General features: G+C 45.2%; 2 protein-coding genes across 8 annotated transcripts in view; one reads left to right on the forward strand and one right to left on the reverse strand.

Annotated features, from left to right (window-relative positions):
* Nucleotides 1-26354, forward strand: part of ICE1 (interactor of little elongation complex ELL subunit 1) — a 524149-nt gene that overhangs the window by 181444 nt on the left and 316351 nt on the right. The window lies entirely within an intron of this gene.
* Nucleotides 1-26354, reverse strand: part of SNAPC4 (small nuclear RNA activating complex polypeptide 4) — a 179504-nt gene that overhangs the window by 76948 nt on the left and 76202 nt on the right. For all 6 annotated transcript variants that reach the window (XR_010986396.2, XM_068131218.2, XM_068131220.2 and 3 more), the window contains exon 14: nucleotides 20627-20706. Coding sequence is in view for 5 of the 6 variants with exons in the window: in XM_068131218.2 (XP_067987319.2) it covers nucleotides 20627-20706 (80 nt within the window). In the remaining variant the exon portion in view is untranslated. The remainder of the gene's footprint in view (nucleotides 1-20626; nucleotides 20707-26354) is intronic.

The following is a 26354-nucleotide window of genomic DNA, read 5'->3' on the forward strand; positions in this document are numbered from 1 at the left end:
TAGGGTGTGGCAAGAAACATCTGGTGAATTTGAGAGGGTTCCAAGGGCGTGGTAATAAAACCCTTGGCGCGAGGCCCCCACCAGAGATGAGAAGGGAGAGGCACTCGTGGCAGTTGAGCTGGAGAGGACGGGAGCCAAGCGCAAACCAAGCGAGAAGCCATTGAGAGAACTGATATGGAGCACTCGCATGGTAACAGCACTAAGGGGACTGGCGTGCGCATGACAGTCTCGGGGCATTGAGGAGAAACGCATTAAGAAGCACGTTCAAGCTGTCCGATTATAGCGTACGCGGCTGAGCCGCGAGTGTAACCGCAAAGCCATCCTACCGTTGCCCTCTAATAATCTCGTGCGTGCCAAACGACACGAGGAGAGTTCCTGGCCGCTGCCGTCTGCTTTCCTCTGCTTCGCGGTACAAGTTGGGGACCGGAAGCCGGACTGCCTGGACGCCATCATCCCTGGACCATCGCCCTGACCATCTACATCCCCGTGTGAGTGTGTCTGAGAGTGAAACGGGCCCGTGTCCAGGAGATAAGTATAAGACTGTATAAGCTGCACTGTGTGTTCTTCTTCTCCTTCCTGTACAAAGTGTAAATAAACCAATCTGTTCTTCCTATCTTTCCTGATTCGGCCGTATCAGTGTTTTCCTCCATTGGGTAAGCATGGCACGATTCGGAACCGTTCAGATGGAGTTTAGTTCCTGTTAACAGCTCGGATCAGGGCTCGCTATCGCTCGGCGTTTCTACTTATAACCGTGATTCGGGCGCGGTTATTTCCTTGCTTCCTGGGAGGCGTTGGTAATTAGGTATTAGGAATTCGGCCTTCGACCTTACCCAATGCTGACCGGAAGGAACGTCATAGCCCCGCATCACGTCGGCTAGTAAAAGACAAGGGGACTAATCCCCCCTTGGTAAGGGGAAAGGCCGACGTTGAGATCCGCAACAATTGGTGTCAGGAGTGGGATTGGACCCGAAGTGCGCCTAACGCACTTCAAATTACGAGCGGCTGAAATTTTATTGCAATCCAAATTGAAATCGTGCCATGGCTAGTCAAGATGGCCGGATGCCGGTGAGGATAAATGAGGAGATAGAGGGGGAATTGGAATCAACCCAGGACCCCCGGGAAGAATGGGAAGAAGAGGAGGACATTGATGAGGGTGCAGCAGTAGGGGTGGCAGGGGAAGAAAATGGCGGCGCCTTGCACATGGCGACGAGGGCCACGCCCGCTGCGCAAATGGGGGTGATAGATGTACAGGCCTTCATGGCGCAGATACAGGCAGCCATAAAAATGGAGGGGGACAAATTAGGGGGCCAAATGAAGGAAATGGGGGGCGAATTGAAGGACATGGGTGGTCAAATGGGAGAAATGAACGAGGAGTTAGTGGGGTTGGAAAACAGGATGGCCACCCAAGAGAATCAAATGGAAGGAATGAAGGACGGGTTAAAAGGGTGTGGTAACAGAATAGGAGGCCAAATAAAAGAGATGGGGAAAGACAAAGCGCAGGTCAAGCGGGAAGGTCGCATTGGTACGCGACAAGTAGCGCGACGTGAGAAACGTGGGGAAAGCGAGTTACAGCAAAGCACAGCCAGGTGGACCGGGGTAGAAATCGCGACACGGGGTATAGAAAAGCCGACGGCCGCCGAATTGGAAAGTTTTCTTTTATGTGCACCACCAGTCGGCGATCTTAATAAAGAAAAAGAAATTATAGTTGAAATTGGGGTTGAGGAGACGGCAGAGATAGGAATTAAATGGGAGAAAAAGATGGAATGCACGCAAAGTCTGTGTTCGCATCGTGATGTTGTGCTGCCTAACCAAAATGGAAGTTTGCAGGTACGGGAGGAGAAGAGAATCCCGAAGGTAAGTAGGGTTGTGTATGGCGCGAAAAGGTTTGGCGCGAAAGTGTTTGGTGCGAAAAGATTTTTCGTGCGCTTGGGATCGCGATGTCACCCGGGCACTTGTGGAAGGTCCGTGGTGCGAGGGGTGAAGGTGAATGGCGCGCGTGTGCGAACGGCGCGCGAGTATGAAACCGAGAGTGAGAGTGAGTGCCCAACGGAGTGTATGTGTGAAGAGTGTGACACAGTGTGAGATGGATGAAGAAAGTGTGCGAGGATGCACACCAGAGCGTGTTGGAGAGAGTGTGCGGGAGTGCACACCAGAGCGCATGATTGGGTGTGCAACAGAGTGCACACCCATGGCTGTTACGGAGTACGTAACGGGGGAGTGTACGCGAGGGTGTGCAATGGCCAGGTGTGTAACGGAGTGTGTGAGTGGCGTGAGTGTGCCTGAGTGGTGTGCACCTGAGTGTGCAAGAAAAGAGAGTGCATGGAGAGAGAGTGCATGGAGAGAGAGTGCAGTAATGGAATGCATGGGATGTACGAGAGGTGCTGGAGCGCCTCGATGTGTGAGTATGGAAAGGGTCGCGTGGTGTGAGAATGCGACTCAAGCATCGACGCAGACCGGGGCAGCGTTTAGGCTGACGTACAGCCGACGCGAGCTCTCGGGGCGTGGTGTTCTTTGTATCCTGCGGGGATCGTTGCCGCGGCGGCGTGCACGATTCGGGCCGGACCCCGCCCTGTATGGTCGGTGCCGCATCGTAAAGGCGACCGGCACAGTTTGAGGGGAGGAAGGCCAGGTCGGACCTTCGCCCCCAGGCGGGTGCGGTGCTCCGACCGGGGGAGGTTGGGCCACAGTGTAGGGGACCGAAAGGCGCTGCGCCGGGATGGCGCCTGGAATCTCGGCCCAAGCATGCCTCCTCCCCAGAATCGAAAATGCCGGACGGACCCAACCAACAGGAGACTGACCACCCACATGCATTGCTCGGCTTTGCGAAGCCAAGCTGTGAAAATGTATTTCCACCCCGAGAGGCTCGTAGTTAGTGGACGAATGGCAGTAGTGATGGCGAATGGTAGCTTTACCATTCACCTCACATTCTTTTGGGGCACATGAGCTTTAGTTTATGGGGTTGGCAGTGAGAAGTAGCCGAGGGCGGGCTAGGATATTGTTAGGGATTTAGAGATGACCATAGGAGACCAGGATTTAAGTAGAGACATTGATACAAGTAGAGGGGACGTAGTCAGATTAGGTGGATGATAATGACGAGGGAAGTGCTTAGTGTAAGGGAAGACAGGGAAAGCACAAGTATTAGGGGAAATAGTTAGTTAGATGATCCTGTGTGTGTGAGTATGAGGATTAGCTTGAGGCGCAAATGAGGAATTGAATGAGAATCTTTGTGGTGAGCGTGAGCAAATGAGGCATTGGTCGGGGATGACCGGAGAAAGTGTATGAGTGGTGTATTGAGGATGTGTGTAAGTGTGTTGAGTGATTGACTTGCATGGGGTGCAAGTGAATAAATGGTGTGGAATAAATGGTGTGTGGAGTGGGTAGTGTGGCATGAGTGGTGTGGAGTTCATGGTGCGAAGGAGTGGATGGGGGAAGATGGACCCCTTCACGAGTACCCGGGGAGGGTAGTTTAAAGTCAGGTTGAGGGAGTAGGTAAATTGTTTGGATATTGACATCTGTGGGGCAGGGAGTAGCAAGTTGTTGCTTTGAGGGGTGCTTAGGTCTGTGGAGATGGCTGGGCGTGTGGGCTTAATTGGTGAGTATGGTTAAATGGGCACTCTGCCACTGGTAGTCTGTCGGCCAGGTGAGGCCGCAGGTAGGCTCTGGGAGCCAGGTAGAGTTCATTGTAGTGTTCAGTGGGGCCCGAGGATCCGAGAGAAGGACCCGGGTAGCCCAATGCCAGAGAGGGCATCAGAGGGGTGAGAGAGCCAGGAGGGCCTTCCCCAGTTTAGGGTAGTTGTGAGGAGCTAGGCAAGCTCGGGTGGCGACTTCAGTGGCGGAGGTGCGCAGGTAAGTAGGACCTGCTGGTGGAGCCACACGACCCAGCCACAAAATTGTGCGAGGGCACAGTAGGAAAAATTGGGGGAGTGAGACCCCAAAGTGGGAGGCACCACAGGATGGTCAATGGGAATTGGTTTTTAGAACCACATAGTTTAAAGTGGCCAATTGATTGGCAGGGCAAGACCCCGGGTAGTTTAAAGAGTTAATGTTATTCGAAGGATAGTTAGGATGAAATCTCTTCGCACCATCCACATCCACTCACCAAGGTGACAGGACTCCACACCAGGTTTTTGCAAATGTTTGGAATGAAAGACGCATCATGACGTGGGAGTGACATTGTGTGTATTCCATCTCTTCCTTCCAGGGAGGGATTGGCTGACAAATTTGGTTTAGAGGGAGATATGGGAGACAAGACGGCAGAGACGAATTTGTAAAGAAATTGTAAATACGGGGAGGGGCAAGGCTAGTGGAGGTTGACATGGGGGGTGACTTACGGCTAGGGACGAGCTTTCTCCGCTCGCTCTCCCATGCCCCTCATGTTGCATTGCCTTGTATTGAGGTGTACCCTTGCGCCCTTGCCTCCGCTAACCTCTGCTTTGTCTTTCTCCCCCACCCATGGACCCATATCTTTTGTTGAGGGGTGTGCAGGAACCCTGAGCTGTGCGGCTGCACTTTTGCACTGCACACTGCTACCTGCACCGATACACCTATGGACCACACGTTCTGTGGCCTGGCATCTTTGCTGGGGCAGACAATTGCTGCAAGCATTACCTTGTGCCCTGCGGACCACTATTTTAAGTGGCATCGATGCCATGCAGTCGGACCACCTAAGTTGGCCTTGCTGGCCGAAATAAAAACGGACACGGTTTGTGCCTTTTTATTAATTCCTTTGGTGTGTCAGGAAAGAAGACTTCAAGTTTTTATGATGACACACCGAAGACGAAGACGCAAGACGCAGCCAAGACGCCGCAGCCCAGCAGCCAAGCACAAGACATCATTGATTTATTTTGACATGTGATTGTGCATTTGTTGATGGTTGTGCATGATTGTGCATTTTTTGGTGCATATTGGTGTATGGTGTATTGGTGCAGTGCATTCTGTGTTTATCCTTTCCAAATCTCTTCTTTCCCACAAAAGAACATGTCCTGGGTTGTAGTATTGTAAATAATTAGTAGTCTTGTAAATAACATGCTCCCCACCGGCTTTATGTATAGTTTGGGAATTCTTTCCGTAATTCGGTTAATTGTGGGCGTGAGTCTGATAGTTAGTACACAACGCAGTAGGTGGGACATATCCAGTGTTTAAAACTGTCACACACAGGGTGTTAGGTTAAATGTAGAGGGAAACCACACCTATGTGTCACACTAAGTTAAAAAGTAGTCCTGACCCTTGCATCAGAACCGGTCGTGCTCACTTGTGTGGGATCGGCTCGGGGCCGAACCTGGCGAAGGAGGGGTGCAGTGTTGCGGTTCTGAGAATGTACAAATACCATCATTAAAGGTTAACGGTTTGCCCCCATAGTTAGTCTAAAAGCAACACGTAGGCCACCTTAGAACATTAGTTATGTCATAGTATGTGTAGGATAAGGCCATTTCCATTAGTGATACCTGCGTTGTGTAAAAGAAATAAGTATAGGTCCCGTTCATTTTGCGGCCCACCCTCCAAATCGACCTCGTTGAGCAGCATCCATCCCGCGCCCCGATTCGGCTAATGCACCTTGCGTGACAGCAGCGTTTGCTGCTCTTGGGTTTTCGCTCAAACTAGTCGGGTGGCCACGAGGTAGGCCTGGAAAAGGGGAGGAGCGCGAGGAAGAGGTGTGGCCGCATCAAGCAGCACGTCAGAAGGCGGTGACGGTAAAGCCAACAACCAACCAGGGCTCGGTGGGCATGGCTTGATAGGGCGTGGCAAGAAACGTCTGGTGAATTTGAGAGGGTTCCAAGGGCATGGTAATAAAACCCTTGGCGCGAGGCCCCCACCAGTGATGACAAGGGAGAGGCACTCGTGGCAGTTCAGCTGGAAAGGACGGGAGCTAAGCGCGAACCAAGCGAGAAGCCATTGAGAGAACTGATCCGGAGCACTCGCGTGGTAACAGAACAAAGGGGACCAGCGTGCGCATGACAGTCTCGGGGCATTAAGGAGAACGCATTAAGAAGCGCTTTCGAGCTGTCCGATTATAATGTACGTGGCTGAGCCGCGAGTGTAACCGCAAAGCTATCCTACCGTTGCCCTCTAATAATCTCGTGCGCGCCAAACGACACGAGGAGGGTTTCTGGCCGCTGCTGTCTGTTTTCCTCTGCTTCGCTGTACGAGTTGGGGACCGGAGGACGGACTGCCTGGATGCCATCATCTCTGGACCATCGCCCTGACCATCTACATCCCTGTGTGAGTGTGTCTGAGAGTAAAACGGGCCCGTGTCCAGGGGATAAGTATAAGACTGTACAAGCTGCACTGTGTGTTCTTCTTCTCCTTCCTGTACAAAGTGTAATTAAACCAATCATTCTGTTCTTCCTGTCTTTCCTGATTCGACCGTATCAGTGTTTTCCTCCATTGGGTAAGCGTGGCACGATTCGAGTGCATGGAGAGAGAGTGCAGTAATGGAATGCATGGGATGTACGAGAGGCGCTGGAGCGCCTCGATGTGTGAGTGATCGCTCAGTTCCAGAGTGATCGCTCAGTTCGGGTATAGTTCCTGTTCACAGCACGGATCACGGCTCGCTATCACTCGGGTTTCCATTAATAACCGTGATTCGGGCGGGGTTATTTCCTTGCTTCCTGCGAGGCGTTGGTAATTAGGTAGAAGGAATTCAGCCTACGACCCTACCCAACGTTGACCGGAAGGAACGTCATAGCCCCGGATCACGTCGGCTAGTAAAGGACAAGGGGACTAATCCCCCCTTGGTAAGGGGAAAGGCCGACGTTGAGATCCGCAACAATATACATATATATACACACATACAGTCACGTGAAAAAGTAAGTACACCCCATGTAAAATTTTGACATTTAAAAAATATTTCAACATACAGCTATTTGATCTTCATTTTAACAATACTGATAGATAAAGGTGATATAATATAACAAATATCATGAAACATTTACATTTTGTAGTCCATTGTATAATTTAAATGAACATAAATGCAAATTTCGCATGTGGAAAAAGTAAGTACACCCTGACATTTATCACAACTTCAAATACCTAAAATTAGAATCAGGTGCACCAGCGCAGGTGCAAATGATTAGAACATCGCTAGAGAGGATCTTGGAGTAATCTGTCTTATTTAAACCTCAGACATTTAGTTTGGTTTGCTCTTTGTTGTTGAAGTGTGCGGCGTCACCATGCCCAGATCAAAAGAGCTCTCTGAGGCCTCCAGAAAGAAGGTTATAGATGCCTACGAGTCAGGGAAGGGATTTAAAAAGATGTCCAAACAATTTGAAATCAATCATTCGACTGTCCGGAAGATCATCTACAAGTGGAGAAGATTCCAAACAACTGCCAACTTGTTCAGGTCAGACCGCCCCAGCAAGTTCAGCCCGAGAGCAGACCGCAAGATGCTGAAAGAAGTCTCGAAGAACCCCAGAATGTCATCACGGGACCTACAGGTATCTCTTGCCACTGTTGATGTAAAAGTGCACGAGTCTACCATTAGAAAGAGGCTGCACAAATGTGATCTACATGGGAGGTGTGCCAGGAGGAAACCTTTGCTGTCCAGAAAGAACATCAGGGCAAGACTATGGATTGCCATTGAACACCTCAGCAAAGACCAGCACTTCTGGAACAATGTGCTCTGGACAGATGAGTCAAAGGTAGAGCTATTTGGCCACAGTACCAGAAGACATATTTGGCGAAAACCAAAGGCAGCATTTGACCACAAGAACCTGATACCAACTGTAAAGCATGGTGGTGGAAATATTCTGGTTTGTGGCAGCTTTGCTGCATCAGGGCCTGGGCAGCTCACCATCATAGAATCCACTATGAATTCTTCATTGTACCAGAGGGTGCTTGAGGATACTGTGAGGCCATCTATCAGCAAGTTGAAGCTCAACCGAAGGTGGACCTTGCAACATGACAATGACCCTAAACATACCAGTAAATCCACCAAGGAATGGCTGAAAAGAAAGAAATGGAGGGTTCTGGAATGGCCAAGTCAAAGCCCGGATCTAAATCCCATCGGGATGTTGTGGGGGGGATTTGAAACGAGCTGTGGATGCAAGAAACCCCTCAAACATCGCACAGCTGAAAGAATTCTGCATGGAGGAGTGGGCAAAAATTTCTCACAGTCGATGTCAGAGACTGGTAGACAGTTATAAGAAACGCCTACTTGAGGTTGTTTCTGCCAAAGGGGACAATACCACCTATTAGAGCCAAGGGTGTACTTACTTTTTCCACATGCGAAAATTGCATTTATGTTTATTTAAATTATACAATGGACTACAAAATGTAAATGTTTCATATTTGTTATATTGTATTGTGGTGCTGTGCACACACGACTCGATTGCCAGAGAGGTAGGCCACAACGCGTTGGTACAAACAAGAGTCTTTATTCAAAGCTATCAATATTGTTGAAATGAAGATCAAATAGCTGTATGTTGAAATATGTTGAAAAAGTCAAAACTTTACATGGGGTGTACTTACTTTTTCATGCGACTATATTGTTGCTGATCTCGGGGGTCGGCTCTCCCCTTATCAAGGGGGGGTTAATCCCCTTGTCCTTTTAAGCTGGCCGTCCCAAGTCCTGCAAGTTATGACGCTCCTCCCGGTCGGTCTTGGGTCGGGTAATTGGTCAATTTGGGGTCCCAAATACCTATTACCAACCCCGACCGCGAGCAGGGAAATAACTCCCGCTCGAACCACGGATAAGATGGAAAGTGCCGAGCGGTTAGCAATCCGCGATCCGAGCCATTAACAATAAGACTAAACCCGATTCTGAGCGGTTCTTAATCGTGCCACAGGTACTCAATTGGGAAAAGACGAATGCGATCAGATTAGAGAGGAAACCAGAAGGTAGGAAGAACAAATATGGGTTTATTAATTATTTACAAAGAAAAGAGGAAACGAAAGAATGTACAAGGAAGGAAGAAGTAGAAGCGGGACACAGGGCAGTCTTATAACAGTCTTATTCTACGACCCCAGACAAACAGACACACTCACATGGGGATTGTAGCTGGTAGGGTGGAAGGTCCAGGCGATGGGGTCTAGGTTCCAGGTGAGGCTCCGGTTCCGTGGGCGAAAACCCGGCAGGCAGCTTCGCGCGTATCGTTCAACCGCGAGCGGACCTTACATATGGCGGGGGGGGGGGGGGGGTGGGTGGGCTCGTGTCCTTTAGCGTACGTAACAGATGGATGGTCGTGCTAAACGCTCGCTCTCTCTCAAGTTCTCATTCAGCGCCAGCGAATGAGTCCTCCTTTTCCAATGTGCGCTCCGTATTGGACTTTCGCAATGCACTCAGCGCTCTCTCATCAACGAGTCCTTCGCAATCAGACGTCTCCACGCAGTCCGTTAACAATTGTGCTCGCTGGCCAGACCTCCGCGCAGTCCGTTAACAATTGTGATCGCTGGCTAGACCTCCACGCAGTCCCTTAACAATTGTGCTCGCTGGCCAGACCTCCGCGCAGTCCGTCAACAATTGTGATCGCTGGCCAGACCTCCGTGCAGTCTGTATCAGAAGAAGTCCTTCAATAACGACGGTCCCCTGCGCAGTCCGTCAAAGGGCATTGCGCGCGCCTTTTTATAACGCGCGTCCAGATCACTCCGCGCTCCGCCAGGCCACGCCCGTCGGTCATATTTCCTCAGCCCTGGTTGGCTGGTGAGGGCTTACTGGCCACGCCTCTGATGGCTAGTTGACAGGCCACACCTTGTTCTCGGTGTCCCGACCCCTTCTTCCTCGGGCTTGACCGCGTGGTTAATGGCGTCTTTTGAGCGAGCGCACGGTCAGTGACGAAGGCTGCGCGTAATGGTGTTGCTTGGAAAGGGAGGTCGCAAAATGGACGGAATTGGGACCTACTCTTATTTAATTGACGCAACGCAGATTCAACTATTGGGAACACAGCCTTAACTAAACACATAATAATGAAATTACTAAAAGTCCTATGGTGTCCTACGTGTTGCTGTGGCCTAACTAAGGGTGCTACCTTTAACCTTTAATGTCGAGAATTTATATACAAGTATTTACACAAGTGATTATTTATTTACAAAAGTGTGGGTTCTCAAAACCGCAACAATATGTACAGTGCATTCAGAAAGTATTCATACCCCTTCAATTTTTTCACATTTTGTTATATTGCAGCCTCATGCTGAAATCGTTTAAATTCTTTTTTTTCCCTCATCAATCTGCACTCAATACCCCATAATGACAAAGAGAAAACTGGATTTTAGAAAGTTTTGCAAATTGATTAAAAAGAAAAAACTGAAATATCACATCGACATAAGTATTCATACCCTTTGCGATGACACTTTAAATTTAGCTCAGGTGCCTCACATTTCTCGTGATCATCTTTGAGATGTTTCTACACCTTGATGGGCATCCACCTGTGGTAAATTCAATTGATTGAACATGATTTGGAAAGGCACACACCTGTCTATATAAGATCTCACAGCTGACAATGCATGAGAGCAAAAACCAGGCCTTGAGGTCGAAGGAACCGCCTGCAGAGCTCAGAGACAGGATTGTGTCGAGGCACAGATATGTGGAAGCCTACAAAAAAAATTCTGCTGCATTGAAGGTTCCCAAGAGCACAGTGGCCTCCATAATTCTTAAATGGAAGAAGTTTGGAACAACCAGGACTCTTCCTAGAGCTGGACGCCCGGCCAAACTGAGCAATCGGGGGAGAAGGGCCTTGGTAATAGAGGTGACCAAGAACCCGATGGTCACTCTGGCTGAGCTCCAGAGATACTGTGTGGATGGGAGAAACTTCCAGAAGGACAACCATCACTGCAACACTCCACCGATCTGGGCTTTATGGCAGAATGGCCAGACGGAAACCTCTCCTCAGTGAAAGACACATGAAAGCCCGCTTGGAGTTTGCAAAAAAAGCACTTAAAGGACTCTCAGACTGTGAGAAACCAAGATTCTGTGGTCTGTTGAAACCAAGATTGAACTGTTTGGCTTCCGTCTGGCCGACAACACACACACACACACACACACACACACACACACACACACACACACACACACACACACACACACACACACACACACACACACACACACACACACACACACACACACACACACACACACACACACACACACACTAAGGCTTTCCTCCATGGGCTCAATGGACTACTGTTCTCTCTGACGGGCAGGTGCTCCTGATTCACACGTGTCACACCTGAATGCTATGAAATCCAAAGCTCTCAACATCATTGGTATCTCTCACAAAGAAGCAGAAACACAGCTCCCACTGCTCTCTCATTACAGGCAGGCTGCTAGTCATGGCTTTCTGCTGCCTCTCAGTCTTTTCCCTCTGCTTTTGTCCCTCCCTAGTCCCTTGTGAATCTCCAAGAATGTAGGCTTCTCATCCACAGTATCCTCTCCCACCCCTTTTTGTTTGTAATGCTTAGAGAACTTCTTTCCTCAGTTTGCACAATCCCATTTTTCCCTCCAGGGTTTCAAGTTTGTGCTGTGTCACCATCTCAGGTCAAACCTCCATCACTGATCTTTTCTATCTTCACTAACCTCTGGCTATACCTCTCTCCATCTACTTTGATGTTACTATGTTTCCTTCACTCTTCTCTCCTCTTCTATTCAGTCTCTTCTACTCCTTCTATTAATTCCATTGTTGAGTCAACATGTTGTCCCACTGCCCCCAATGTCTTCTATGCTGTCACCTTTTGTCTTCTGTGCTGTGACTGTTTTTTTATGTCTCCGCCGACGTTGTCACCAGAGGCATTATGTTTTCGGGTTGTCCAACTGGCTATCCATGCGTCCCATCCGTCCATGATAGGTTTTCATTACTGCAATAACTTAAAAATGGCTGAAGGGAACCAAGTCAAACTATATAATATAAAGTATATATTATGAAGCAAAGATGAACTGATTAGATTTTGGCATCAAATGTCAGAGGTCATGTCAGGTAAAAATGTGATAAATTGAGAACAGCTGAATGGATTTAAATCAAACTTGGTACAAGTATTATAATGATGTAATATTGTAATAATGTGGACGGAGGCATATCAGTCGACGTTGTGACGTCAAAGACTGCTGTGCTAGTTGTTATGTGCTATATTAGCTTACTCTTCAATGTGCCTAAACTTTCGATATAAGAAAAGATTTTTTTAAAAACTCAAAATGTCTGCACAGCATGCAGTTAAATGGTTAATATAGATTTATAAGAGAAAAATAAATAAGGAATGTAAATTACATGTTGAGTGGTATCATTTTTTCATTTTGTGTCAGGGTAAGCTGAATTAAATGTATTTTTAATGCTGTATTTTTGCTGATTTAAACCTTTTTGTGGTTATGAGAGTAAAATGGAAATTTTCAAGTTCAGCAGTTTATCCAAATTTTATAATGGTGCAAGTTGAGGCAAGTCTGCTTGACAGACAAGAGGCACATCAATCTTTGAGACAATGTCTAGCATCCCCACCCAGCTATTAACGCAATCCAACATGCCCACACAATACCCAACTGTTTTGTTGCAAATAAGCCACAAGTATCCTCACATAACTTTCTATTGGGAGATAAAATAATTAATGTTATTTTGTAACGATGAGTGCAACCATTCACAGGCTGCCATTTTTGATCACCGATGGACTGTGGTCCTCACTGCTTACAGGCAGCATTTTGTGCCATTCCCATTTCTTCGAGGTGGTGGAAAATAAATTATCATCAAATGGAAGTTTTTAGTAAAATATTGTGGATTCAAAATAACCATTGCTCATTTTAAATGTGCAATATTCATCAAAATCGGTGCAGCCATTCCATATTTGCAAGGTGATAAGTAAAATGTTCATAACACATGAGGAAACGAGAAGAGAGCAAAGGCAGCGAATTGTTCTCTGTAATAATCGCAATACTTGAACCAGTCATGAAATATGGATCACCAACATGACAGCATAATTTTGAGAAAATATCTGACATTTTGCAACCATATATGTACTTCAAAACTACTATAAAGACAATTTTTATGCTTCTGCCCCCGAAGGTGACGGGAGGCATTATGTTTTCGAGTTATCCGTCCGTCCGAACGGGCTAAACCTCGTCTTTCAGGGTCGGAGTGACACCTATTCAGAATGTTTTCATGATAATTGTGACATCATAGGTCACGTGGTATGGCAACCATCTTGGATTAAACGCAAATAATAAAAAAACGATTTTTCGGAAACCTCTGAATGGAAAAATTTGGAACTTGGCACATTGTCAAGTACTCCCAATCGGGAGCAAAAGCATGATAATAATGACATCATAGGTGAAATGGTATACCAGCCAAAAATGTTTTCATCAAATTCCTTATCCCAAAAATCTGAAATCGCATGCACATCTATGACACATTTGTATTGAAATATTAAATTTATGACATCATAGGTCACATGGTTTGGCAGCCATGTTGGATTTAACCTAAAACCTTTAAAAAAACATCTTCTCCCAAACCACCAAATTGATTGACTCGAAACGTTACATGTGTCATTGACTAGGCATGGCGATTAAAAGTTGATCACGAAAGTATCATTGGTCACATGGTGTGGCAGCCATATTGGATTTAAGGAGAATATTAAATAATTATATCTCCTAAACCGCTTACCCTATCGATGCGAAATTTTACAAATATCATCTAACACCACTGTTGCATATCGTTTGAAAATGATGTCGTAGGTCACGTGGTTTGGCCATCTTGAATAGAAAAAAAAACCTTAACCGATCAACACGAAACTTCACAAATGTGATCCCCGACACATATGTATGCAGAGTGTTCATTTTTTTTAAATGTCATATGTCACGTGGTGTGGCAGCCATATTAGCTTGAAAGCCAATATTTTAAAAAATCCCTTCTCTGAAAGCACTTCACCAGTCGATGTGAAACTTGTCATTGCTGGTGAAAATGTGATAATTGAAAACAGCTGAAGGGATTTAAATCAAACTTGTTTATTTTTAGGACAGTGGACGAGGGCATCTACCCATTGTGCGACTATGCAGAGGTATATTGGCGACAGTCGCATTGCTCTAGTTCAGATTATTATTTTTGCTTCAAAGGGATTCCAAGCACACCACAGTTCAACGAACCAGCACTGCAAAGCAATGTTCAGCCCCATTATCCAAGCATTTGCAATCCTAAATACGCCCAAGCAGAAATAGCGTCCCTTTACTATAGTTATTCTCTGCAGACTACTGGAGTTAGAATTGTAACCAACTATGATATAGTAACCAAAGTAATAACTATACCATTTTTGCCTGGGACATAAGTGGAAAAACGCCATATTACGTGCTTGTGTGAATGTTTCTAAATATGTTTGCATAATCCTTCTCCGAGAAGTCAAAGCATTTCCCCCAACCATGAAGTTCCTGCAGCAAAATATCTCAGGACAGATGTTTGGCCTTTTCTATGTATTTTTCCATCCAAATGTCACAAGTCTTTCCACCAAAGTTGCTTGAGTTTACTGATCTGCTTTTCTCTTTGACGCCTGCTTCTGCATTTGAATCTGTAACTTGTCCTACTGCTGTGACAATTCATCATGCAGGTGCCCGTTTCCCTCTCTGTGCCGGCGGCTTGTTTGGAGATTATTACACAAGACAATGCTTACCGGGTCATGTTGAATGTCGTCCCTCTGAAATGCCTCAAGCGTGGTCTTTTTGGGGCCCTGAGTGCATACTTCACTGTTTGTATTGAACTGTATGTTGAAGTGCCCAACTTATGTCTTTGTCTGGATAACATCTCCCATTGAGCTGAAAGAACACTCAAATTTGGGCTCATGGAAGTAACTGATAGCAGCCTTGACAACTTTTGAAAACACTGGGTACTTGTCACTGGTAAATATCTTTGCCCACCACACATCTAATCTAATGCCTTCATGCATGGTTCCAATGCCTTGGCCAGTCTGGTACCTGTGCACTTCCAACAGATAATCATCCTCTTCCTCATCTGTGACTGCATTTTGTATGACTGCTGCCAGAGTCTTGAGGTATTTCAAATTTAGGAAATGACTTCGAGCTTTTTTAATGTTGAAGGCTCCAGTCACAGACTGTATAGTCCTCATCTAGGCCAGGCCTTAAATTTAAAAAACTACATTGATAAATGTGAGGAAAGAGAGAATAGTCCAAGAGTTTTTGAGGAAGTATAAAAAAAAAAATCTGTGTTTTGAAAAGGGGGAAGATCATAGGTGTTTGGAAAGACATGAGAACGTAAAGAGTTCCAGAGTTTGGCAGTGGAGAGGAAGAAACAAATATAACGGGCCACTCTTGAGTTGCCAATGGCCACACAATAATCATGTGATGTAGTGCCTTGGCGAGTATTCCTTGGTATCACAAATTGCGGAGGTACACAAGGAGCAAGTTTCTGGGAGCAGAAACCGAAGTAATATCTGTTGAAAAGAGAAAGAGCCAACTTTGTGGTGAAGTTAGAGCGGGTCGAGTTTTGAGGTCAAATTGGGAGAGTTGACAAGTCGGATTACTTTGGATTCAATTATCCCCAGTAAGTATGTGTAGTTAGAAACTCCCCAGATGTGAGACTTAAGCTATTTGTGTAATGTGTGGATTCCTGGATAGATTTAGTGTTAGGGTAATACCTAGTAGATTTATTGAATCACATGGTGTAAATTGTGGAGCTTTCAAAGGATATTGGAGAGTTGAGAGGAGTTTTAAACAGAGAGATGGGATGAAATTAATTTTTTTAACAGTTTGAGGCATGAAACTTAACCAGATTACATTTTTCCCACTGGGAAATCTTGTCTAAGTCCAAATTGAAAATGGTGGCTGTGAGCAAACAAGATGTAGATCAAGTGAGGGAAGATGGGGTAGATGGGAAAAACATGGAGGAATGTATTATCAAGTCATCAGCATACAAATGCATTTGGTTATTTGTAGAATAAAGGTCATTGACAAAAATGAAGAGTGGTGGAGACAGGACGGAACTCTGAGCGAAACCGCTGTTGATAGGGAAGGAGGGAGATGTTTAAACATCAACAGTTACGGAGATAGAGCGATCGGAGAAAAAGCTCGCCACGGGTGAGCAGAGTAAAGGAGGGAAGCTAGCATATCAGACCCGGAAGCAGAATTCTGTCAAAGGTTTTTGAAATATCAAGGCCTACAACAAAGGATCCCCCAAAGTCTCTCGGAGAAGACGCCCAGACATTCATAATGGAAGTAGGATATCACCAGTAGATCTTGCCTTGTGAAAGCCATATTGATGGTCAGATAGAAGACTGAGATTCAGGATGCGTGAGGAAATGGTTATTGAGAGGACATTCAAAACGTTGGAAATAGTAGAAGGCAGAGCAATAGGACAGTAGTTGGAAGGGTTTGAATGATCACCCTTCTTTAAAATAGGCTGCACTAAAGCACGTTTCCAGGAAAGAGGAAAAGTTTGGGTTTTTAAACAAAAATGAAACAAATGAGCAAGCACAGGAGCAAATTCCAAAGAACACTCCTTCAAGACATGAGGAGGAATGCAGTCTTGGCCGTATGCCTTGCTTGAGTCAGAGAGAGGAGAACTTTTTTGACTGCATGAAAAGAGATTATAGGGAGGGGCATAGGATTGGTAAGCGGTGCAACAGAGAGATTAAATGTTAAGAGTCATCCATTGTGGAATTAGAGGAGAAAAGAGAACCAAAAAGAGTTGCTTTATCAGTCGGAGAGACAGCAATAGCATCATCAGTATGGGAAAGTGAAGGAAAGGTCGAGCGACAGAAGTTGTTGGAGATACTTTTAGCTAAGGACCAAAAATATCTATTAGTGGAAGAAGATGAGAGGTGTCACATTTCTTTTGGATAAAGGAATGCTTCACCTCATGAATAACATGCTTAAAATGTGGAATACCTATGACACTTTGCACTTCTGGACTTGGTTATGACGAACTTCCCTGAAAATGTCTGCTGCTCTTCTTCTGCTCCAATCGGCTCATCTGATCATGTGCTTGTTAAAGTGGACATCTCTCTGACCATTGTCAGAGAGCCTCCTCAGCGTCGACGAGTCTGGCATTTCACTCAGGCCAACTGGCACGGTCTTCAAGCAGCCATCAATCATCTGGACTGGTCTCCCATCTCTACCGCCTCTGCCATCAACTCATCCTCGGAATTCTTCCAAAGTAAATTACTCCCTCTCATGCACAGACCTCCCGTCCATGGTTCAGTTGTCATACCCGTGCTCCCATCCATGGTACACGGAATCTTGTGGTGAGGCTATTGCCCAGAAACAACTTGCTTTCGTCTCCTGGAAAGCAAATCCAATGGAAGGAAATCTCATTTCCTTTCACAAAGCCCGAAACAAGTGTGTGTCCACCCTCAGGAGAGCCAGAAAACAATATCTCGCCATTCTCAGGACAGAACTCTCTTATCTGTCTCCCTCTTCCAAATCGTGGTGGCGTCTGGTCAAATCTGTTTCTGGTGTTTGTTCCCCCTCCATCACCTACCTCACCTCAAACGGCCACACGGCTGACTCCGCACGTGAAAAAGCTGAATGCCTCAACTCTGTGTTTGCCTCTAAATCTTGTCCCAAACCCATCCCTCTCTGTACCCACCGTACCCAGTCGTACCCAGCTGCTCCTTGACTCTGTGTCCTTTCCTCCTGACAAGGTGGAAAAGTTTCTGTCAACCCTCGACTCTGGTTCTGCAACTGGACCTGACGGCATCAGCCCACGGGTCCTAAAATCCTGTTCTTCTGCTCTTTCACTCCCTCTCTCTGTTCTCTTCACCCTCTCTTTTGCTCAAGGTCATCTGCCATCTGCTTGGAAATCTGCCAACATCACCGCTTTGCACAAAAAAGGTGCAAAAACAGATCCCAACAACGACAGACCAATCAGCCTTCTCCCAATTATCAGCAAAGTCATGGAATCCATCATTGCTTCAGATATGAAATCTTTCCTCTTCTCCAATGGCTTGATCTCTGATCATCAATTTGGTTTCAGACCTGGTCACTCTACTCTGGACAAGCTGCTCCTGCTTTCTCAACAATGGATGAAGGTCCTCAATGCCAAACAGGAAATTAGAGCTGTCTCCCTTGACATATCACATGCCTTCGATACGGTCTGGCACCCCGCTCTGCTCACCAAACTCTCCTCTTTTGGTATCCATGGAAATCTCCACGCATGGCTGGCGGACTTCCTCTCTAGTCGTAGTCAACGTGTGGCCCTGAATGGGTTTCTCTCATCTCCTCTTCCTGTTCAGGCTGGATGTTCCCCAAGGCAGTGTTCTGAGCCCTGTGCTTTTTCTGGTCTTCATCAATGATCTCTCTGACTCTCTTGAAAATCCCCTCTATCTCTTTGCTGATGACTCTACTCTCTGTCACTCCATTCTTCATCCCTCAGATCGGCAGTCTGCAGCCTCCTCACTCTTTGCAGACCTGGACAAAATCACAGACTGGGCAAACAAGTGGAACATGTCTTTCAATCCTGACAAATCTCACACTCTTACGATGTCTCTCCGAAAAGACCGACTGGACAACCCTCCCATCCACTTCCTGAATAATCCTCTCCAAGAAGTTCTGTCACTCAAGCTTTTGGGTCTCACTATCTGCCATGATCTTTCCTGGGAAAACCACATTTCAAATCTGGCCTCCAAAGCCAGTCGCCGACTGGGCATCCTCCGTCGTGCGAAGTCCTTCCTTGGCACACCTGAGGTCCTCACCACATACAAGGCTTTCATCCGCAGCTCAATGGAATACTGCTCTCCCCTCTGGGCTGGTGCTCCTGCCTCACACCTAGCTCGTCTTCACGCTGTTGAAACCAAAGCATTCAGAATCATTGGAATCTCCCGCGATGAAGCTAACTCCAAGGGCCTCTCACTCACTCACCGCAGGCAGGTTGGTGGTCTTTCTGTCTTCTACTGACTCCTCTCTGGCCTTGCCCCCCCCCCCCCCAGCTCTCCCTGGGCTCTGTCCCGCAAATATTCCTACAGGCCGCACAAGATCTGCCTGCAACCCTCTTATGGTTAAACTGCCAAAATCAAGACTCTCTGCTCACCTTCACTCCTTCATTCCTCTTTTCTCCCACCTCTGGAACAAACTCCCTCACTCTCTTCAATCCCACTCCACCCTCCAGGTCTTTAAAACAGCTGTTCACCACCATCTCTTATCTTCCCCCATCCAAAACCTTGATCTTTTCTACCCCCGCTAATTTCACCCCAATTCCACTTTTTTGAAATACCAACTTCTGTCCTGGAAGTCCTTGGTGTCCTTGTGTTTTACACTTCTCCCACCCCCCCCCCCTCCCACGCTTCCTCCCCCAAAGCCCTCCCCCTCCCACACATCTCCATGCTCTCAAATGTTGTGTTTGTGTGCTTCCCCTTCTCTCCCCATCTTGTCTTCCGCTCCCTCTTTTTGTATATTTTGTTTGTCCGGTTGATTTGTTTGTGAAGTAAATGTTAGCTCTTTCACGAGCCTCGATTCAGTATACAAAAAAATAAACAAAAAAACAAAACACAAAACAAATCAGGACACAAAAAAACAAAGGGAACAGCGGGAGAAAGGGGAAAAACAAACAGCAGGGTGGAGTGAGAAAATAGACAGCCAGACAAGCAACTGATGTAGGTTACAATGAGGGGTAAGGGAGAACACTATAATGGTGGACAAAATGGATACATAAGTAAAATTATTGGGAGAAGTGGGGGTGGTTTAACAGGTGTAGAAAATATCATGATTTTGGATGGGGAATGACTTGAGATGGTGCTGAACAGCTGTCTTGAAGACCTGAAGGGAAGAATGAGATTGAAGAGTATGGAAGGCGGTTCCACAGGCGGGAAAAAAAGGAATAAATGAGTGGAGGTGAGCAGTGGTTCTGGATTTCGGCAGTTTCATGAGGGGTGGAGATGCTGGTGGATCATGTGCGCCCTGCAGATACCTGAGGGGGACAAAGCACGGAGAGAGCAGAGGGTGCAAGTCTTGACAAGGTGCCACCACGTTTTATAGGAGGGAGAGAAGTTTGAAAGCTTATTGTTGAGATTTGTCCGATGTTGTTGCCTGGCTCTCCAGAGAGTAGGCACACTTGTTGCAAGCTTTGTGGAATGATCCGAGGTAGTCTTCAGTTCGCTTTGCCTTCCAAGAGGAGAATGAAAGTTGTTTTAAAGCAACTGCCTCACCACAGGATACAGAGTACCAAGAGCAGGACGATGGGTAAGATAATTGAAGAGATGGGATGAATCTGTGCATAAAAGAAAGCATGATTCTGTGGAAGAATTCCCAGGCGCAATTAATATCAGCGGCAGTGGATAGAGACCAGTCCTGAGGTGCTAAAAATAAATAAAGTTAAACCACAAATACGCAAATATAGAAGCAGGTCACATATCAGCCGTGAGAATACATGGGTTCGGCGAATGTTGGGTCCACGAATGTTGAGGTCCGACTGTACTTGCAATAATTAATCAGTCATTGTATCTGCATGCACTCCATCATACTGATACAATGACTGATTAATTATTGTAAGTACTGTACTGCACAATAAAAAAGAGTTTAAGAACGAATGGTTTATTGGGAAAGGGTAAAGTGACTTTCGGGCACCCTGTATATCTAAGGTATATAAAGTGATGAGATGATTCTTTGAGTCAAATCATGCCTCAAAACTTTCCAAAACAATTATCTCTCAAATGAACTTCAATTATAGCAGTTGGTTTACTTTTTTTACAATATGCAAATATTGTACATAGTACATACGGTGGCAGTGATTGTCCAGCGCTTGTAGCACTGAGAGTCCGTACGATTGACCATCTCTTCTGAAATTTTTGCCCAGTTTCCTAAAAATGACAAAAACATCAGAGGAGTTATTCCACATAGTACACATCAATAACCATAAAAAAATCTGAAGAGTCAAAAAGGGTATTTCCTATTTTCAAGAGGTTCAAGAGCCAAAAACGGAAAATCATCCATTGCAGGAATAAGTGACACTACATACGAAAGAACTATCTGTGCGAAGTTTTATTTGTGGAGGGATATTTATTCATGGTTCAGTACTACCTACTATATATATATATATACATATACAGACTTGGCATTTAATATGGAATTTTTTTTTTTCTTGACTTGGGATTACTTTCTTAACTCAGTATATGAATCTGGTGAGTTTCTTTTACACTTTGGTGATTTATTTGTTGAAAGAACCATGTCACTGATTGTCTGTCGCAGCAAGAAGTCAACAACAGGATTATATCACAGGTGGCGTGGCAAAATGTACGGACAGGTGCATTTGACGATTGGCTTTGCAGTTGGGTATACAAGGGTTGTTGCGTTCTGTATTAGTGGAAAACAACTGCTGCACGTCTCCAAAAGTTATTGCCGCTTCCTCTGGAGATGGTCTGTCAACTCGACAATGCTGTTTGTCATGGAGTGGTGGCTTTACGAAATTACGGCATGAAAGAGCGTGCTATTGCTCGGCAGTATGGCATCACTCAAGGTCAGGTGTCAAAGATCCTGAAACGAAATGCTCAGAGGGGTGTCCCTACTCCAATACCGAGGCCAGGACGTCCCCGCAGAACCACAAGGAAGGATGATCGCCAGCTGCACCGGTTAGTCCGCAATGGCCGTACCAAGTCAGCTAATCGGCTTAGGGCTGAGTGGCAGCAACTGACAAATGTGCCTGTATCCAGAAGGATAGTCAACCAACGACTGGTTCAAGCAGGCTATCGTGCCAGGCGTCCCCTGAGAAAACCATGCCTGACCAGACAACACCACCAGCGCCGATTGCAGTGGGCCAGAGAGCACCATCAATGGCAGCCAGGACACTGGAATCACGTGATCTTCAGTGACGAGTCTAGATTTCTGGTCTATCGTCAAGATGGCCGCATCCGAGTGTGCAGACACGTGCATGAAGCCCACAACAAAGATTGTATAGTGCCAAGAGTCCAAGCTGGATGTGGTGGGTTGACCGTTTGGGCTGCTTTTCATGCAGGGGGCAAAACTGACCTGGTTGTTCTAAATGGAAACCTGAACCAGTTCAAGTACAGGGTCATTCTGGAAGAAACATTGCTTCCATTTGCTTGTGCAGCCTTTCAAGGAAACTTTGTCTTCCAAGATGACAATGCACGGCCTCATCATGCTCGCATGATCCAACACTTTCTTGCTGACCGTGGTGTAGAGCATATGGAGTGGCCTGCCATGTCCCCGGATATGAATCCGATAGAGAACTTGTGGGCAGAATTAACGCATCAAATCAACCACTTGGACCAGCAGCCTGCCTCTGTGCGTGAATTGCAGCAGGCTATTGTCACTGCATGGCAAGCGATTCCTGTCCAAACCTTGGCAAATCTCGAGAACAGCATGCCTCAATGTGTACGTGCTCTCCTGAATGCTCGTGGGGGTTACACGAAGTACTGAACTGTAATTTTACTGTCCATAATCCCAGTCGTAATTTAACTTTTGTTTTTGTTTAAAAAAAATTTGGCTAATGTGCAAAATAAAGAGATACTTCTGGAAAACCTACAGAAGTTTAACACAGTACTGCCCATGAATTGAGTTCGATATCAGTTTACAGCACTTTCAAGGATCAATTTATATGTTTCGAAATGTCAAATGTGGTTTTTGTTTCTTTTAAAGGTCACATTAACAAAATCTCGAATAATTTCAACATAATTCCAATGAACTTTTGGTTCTAAGACATCTTGAAAAGTAAGTTCACCCCCACAAAAAAAATATTCCATATTAAATGCCAAGCCTGTGTATATATATATATTTTAATTTAAATAATTAATAATTTAATTTAATGATTTAAATAAATAATTTAAATAAACATAAATGCAAATTTCCCATGTGGAAAAAGTAAGTACACCCCTACATTTATCACTACTTCAAATACCTAAAATTAGAATCAGGTGCACCAGCTCAGGTGCAAATGATTAGAACATCGTCAGAGAGGATCTTGGAGGAACCTGTCTTATTTAAACCTCAGACATTTAGTTTGGGTTGCTCTTTGTTGCTGAAGTGTGCGGCATCACCATGCCGAGATCAAAAGAGCTCTCTGAGGCCTTCAGAAAGAAGGTTATAGATGCCTACGAGTCTGGGAAGGGATTTAAAAAGATCTCCAAACAATTTGAAATCAATCATTCGACTGTCCGGAAGATCATCTACAAATGGAGAAGATTCCAAACAACTGCCAACTTGTTCAGGCCAGGCCGCCCCAGCAAGTTCAGCCTGAGAGCAGCCCGCAAGATGCAAAAAGAAGTCTCTAAGAACCCCAGAATGTCATCACGGGACCTACAGGTAGCTCTTGCCACTGTTGATGTCGAAGTGCACGAGTCTACCATTAGAAAGAGGCTGCACAAATTTGATCTACATGGGAGGTGTGCCAGGAGGAAACATTTGCTGTCCAGAGAGAACATCAGGGCAAGACTAAAGTTTGCCAATGAACACCTCGGCAAAGACCAGCACTTCTGGAACAATGTGCTCTGGACAGATGAGTCAAAGGTAGAGCTATTTGGCCACAGTAGCAGAAGACATATTTGGCGAAAACCAAAGGCAGCATTTGACCACAATAACCTGATAGCAACGGTAAAGCATGATGGTGGAAATATTATGGTTTGGGGCAGCTTTGCTGCATCAGGGCCTGGGCAGCTCACCATCATAGAATCCACTATGAATTCTTCATTGTACCAGAGGGTGCTTGAGGAGGAATGAGGATAATGTGAGGCCATCTGTCGGAAAGTTGAAGCTCAACCGAGGGTGGACCTTGCAACATGACAATGACCCTTAACATACCAGTAAATCCACCAAGGAATGGTTGAAAAGAAAGAAATGGAGGGTTCTGGAATGGCCAAGTCAAAGCCCGGATCTAAATCCCATTGAGATGTTATGGGGGGATTTGAAACGAGCTGTGCATGCAAGAAACTCCCTCAAACATCGCACAGCTGAAATAATTCTGCATGGAGGAGTGGGCAAAAATTTCTCCCAGTCGATGTCAGAGACTGGTAGACAGTTATAAGAAACGCCTACGAGAGGTTGTTTCTGCCAAAGGGGGCAATACCACCGATGAGAGCCAAGGGTGTACTAATTTTTTCCACATACGGAATTTGCATTTATGTTTATTTTAATTATACAATGGACGAGAAAATGTAAATGTTTCATGATATTTGTTAATAATAGCCGTAGATGATTCTGTCTGTCTGTCTGTCTATCTGTTGGGTGTCTGTCCGGGGTGTGGCTTACTCGGTTTGCAGAGTAGCTCCACCCATAGCTCCACCCATTCTGGGAGTGGCTATAAACAAATATCCACCATTTTATTAACTCGCATAGCTTTGAGTCCTGTTTTGTAGGCCCGTGGTGTCTTGCTCTCCCCCAGTTTTATTTCAAATCAAATTCGATAAATCATTTCATTTTTCACAGTCGCTAACATAGTTTTAGACTCGGTTGAAAAAAAACGGGAAGAAAATCCGATGAAAGTTGCCGTTTATAGAACGAAATGAATTCTCAAAGGCCTGTAACTTCAAGGCCATTGAGTCTCTCTCACGCCTTTATCTCCAATCTAACTCACCATATGATTTCATTTTTATCGATGGTTTTACTTTTAGACTCGGTGTCAGCAATAATTGAGAACAATCCACACACGCGGGAAAATGCAGAGATATATTTTTTTAAATCGCGTCATGGTGTATCATACACCGCCCAACATGACACCGCCGGCAATGTGTCGATATATATTAAAAATTCGCTTTTGCTTTTCCGTTATGATATATTACTATTTCGTTTGATGATAGTCGTCACAAAAACGTCAACAATGATGCCGACATATATTTCTTCGTTTTTATTTCATTCAACATATTAGCCGGAAGTAAAATATGTTTCAGGAAATTACCGAGAGATATTTCTTCGTTTTTTTTATTAGTTATGTGCGCATACACTTTAAATAGGTTTATTTGAAATCTTTAATTTTCCACAAACATTCCACACACGCGGGAAAATGCAGAGATATATTTTTTAAAATCGCGTCATGGTGTATCATACACCGCCCAACATGACACCGACGGCAATGTGTCGATATCTATTTTAAATTCGATATATCATTTCATTTTTCACAGTCGCTAACATAGTTTTAGACTCGGTTGAAAAAAAACGAGAAGAAAATCCGATGAAAGTTGCCGTTTATAGAACGAAATGAATTCTCAAATGCCTGTAACTTCAAGGCCATTGAGTCTCTCTCACGCCTTTATCTCCAATCTAACTCACCATATGATTTCATTTTTATCGATGGTTTTAGAGTCGGTGTCAGCAATAATTGAGAACATTCCACACACGCGGGAAAATGCAGATATATTTTTTAAAATCGCGTCATGGTGTATCATACACCGCCTAACATGACACCGACGGCAACGTGTCGATACATATTAAAAATTCGATATATCATTTCATTTTTCACAGTCGCTAACATAGTTTTCGACTCGGTTGAAAAAAAACGGGAAGGAAATCCAATGAAAGTTGCCGTTTATAGAACGAAATGAATTCTCAAACGCCTGTAACTTCAACTTCAAGGCCATTGAGTCTCTCTCACGCCTTTATCTCCAATCTAACTCACCATATGATTTCATTTTTATCGATGGTTTTGGACTCGGTGTCAGCAATAATTGAGAACATTCCACACACGCGGGAAAATGCAGAGATATATTTTTAAAAATCGCGTCATGGTGTATCATACACCGCCCAACATGACACCGACGGCAACGTGTCGATATATATTAAAAATTCGCTTTTGCTTTTCCGTTAAGATATATTACTTTTTCGTTTGATGACAGTCGTCACAAAAACGTCAACAATGATGCCGACATATATTTCTTCGTTTTTATTTAATTCAACATTATTAGCCGGAAGTAAAATATGTTTCAGGAAATTACCGAGAGATATTTCTTCGTTTTTTAAAATTAGTTATGTGCGAATACACTTTAAATAGGTTTATTTGAAATCTTTAATTTTCCACAATATAATTTACTTGCCATTTATCATTTGATGATTACGAGACAAATTCCTCTTGAGGATCGTGACAATTCATGCGCTGCGTGGAAACTTCTATTTCCAAAATGAATGAGACGATCGATGAAGAACGCAGACTTGAACAGGATGCAGCAAGAAAACGAATGAGACGGGCGAACGAGTCCATCGACGAACGTCAATGCAAACTTGCGGGGTCACCCGTGGGAATCCCACGGGCATGGATGTGTGTGACATTTCGACATATTGAGTTAGATGCTGCACATTCATTTTTACAAAATGGTTACTGGCAAGTCATCAGATCCAGAAATGGTGTAAAAACCACCGTTTAGAGGCCATTTTTCCCCGCAAAGCGGGGGTTGGCCTTTTCGGGGACCGTGGTAGTTGTTGTTTTTTTGTCCCCTTTTTGAAGCAATGTTTTACGGCCGGATGCCCTTCCTGACGCCAACCCTTTTTGCCGCCTTCAACGACAAAC

The sequence above is a fragment of the Myxine glutinosa genome, chromosome 11 (genome assembly GCF_964187855.1).
Source record: "Myxine glutinosa chromosome 11, kmMyxGlut1.1, whole genome shotgun sequence".
Lineage (NCBI taxonomy): Eukaryota > Metazoa > Chordata > Myxini > Myxiniformes > Myxinidae > Myxine > Myxine glutinosa.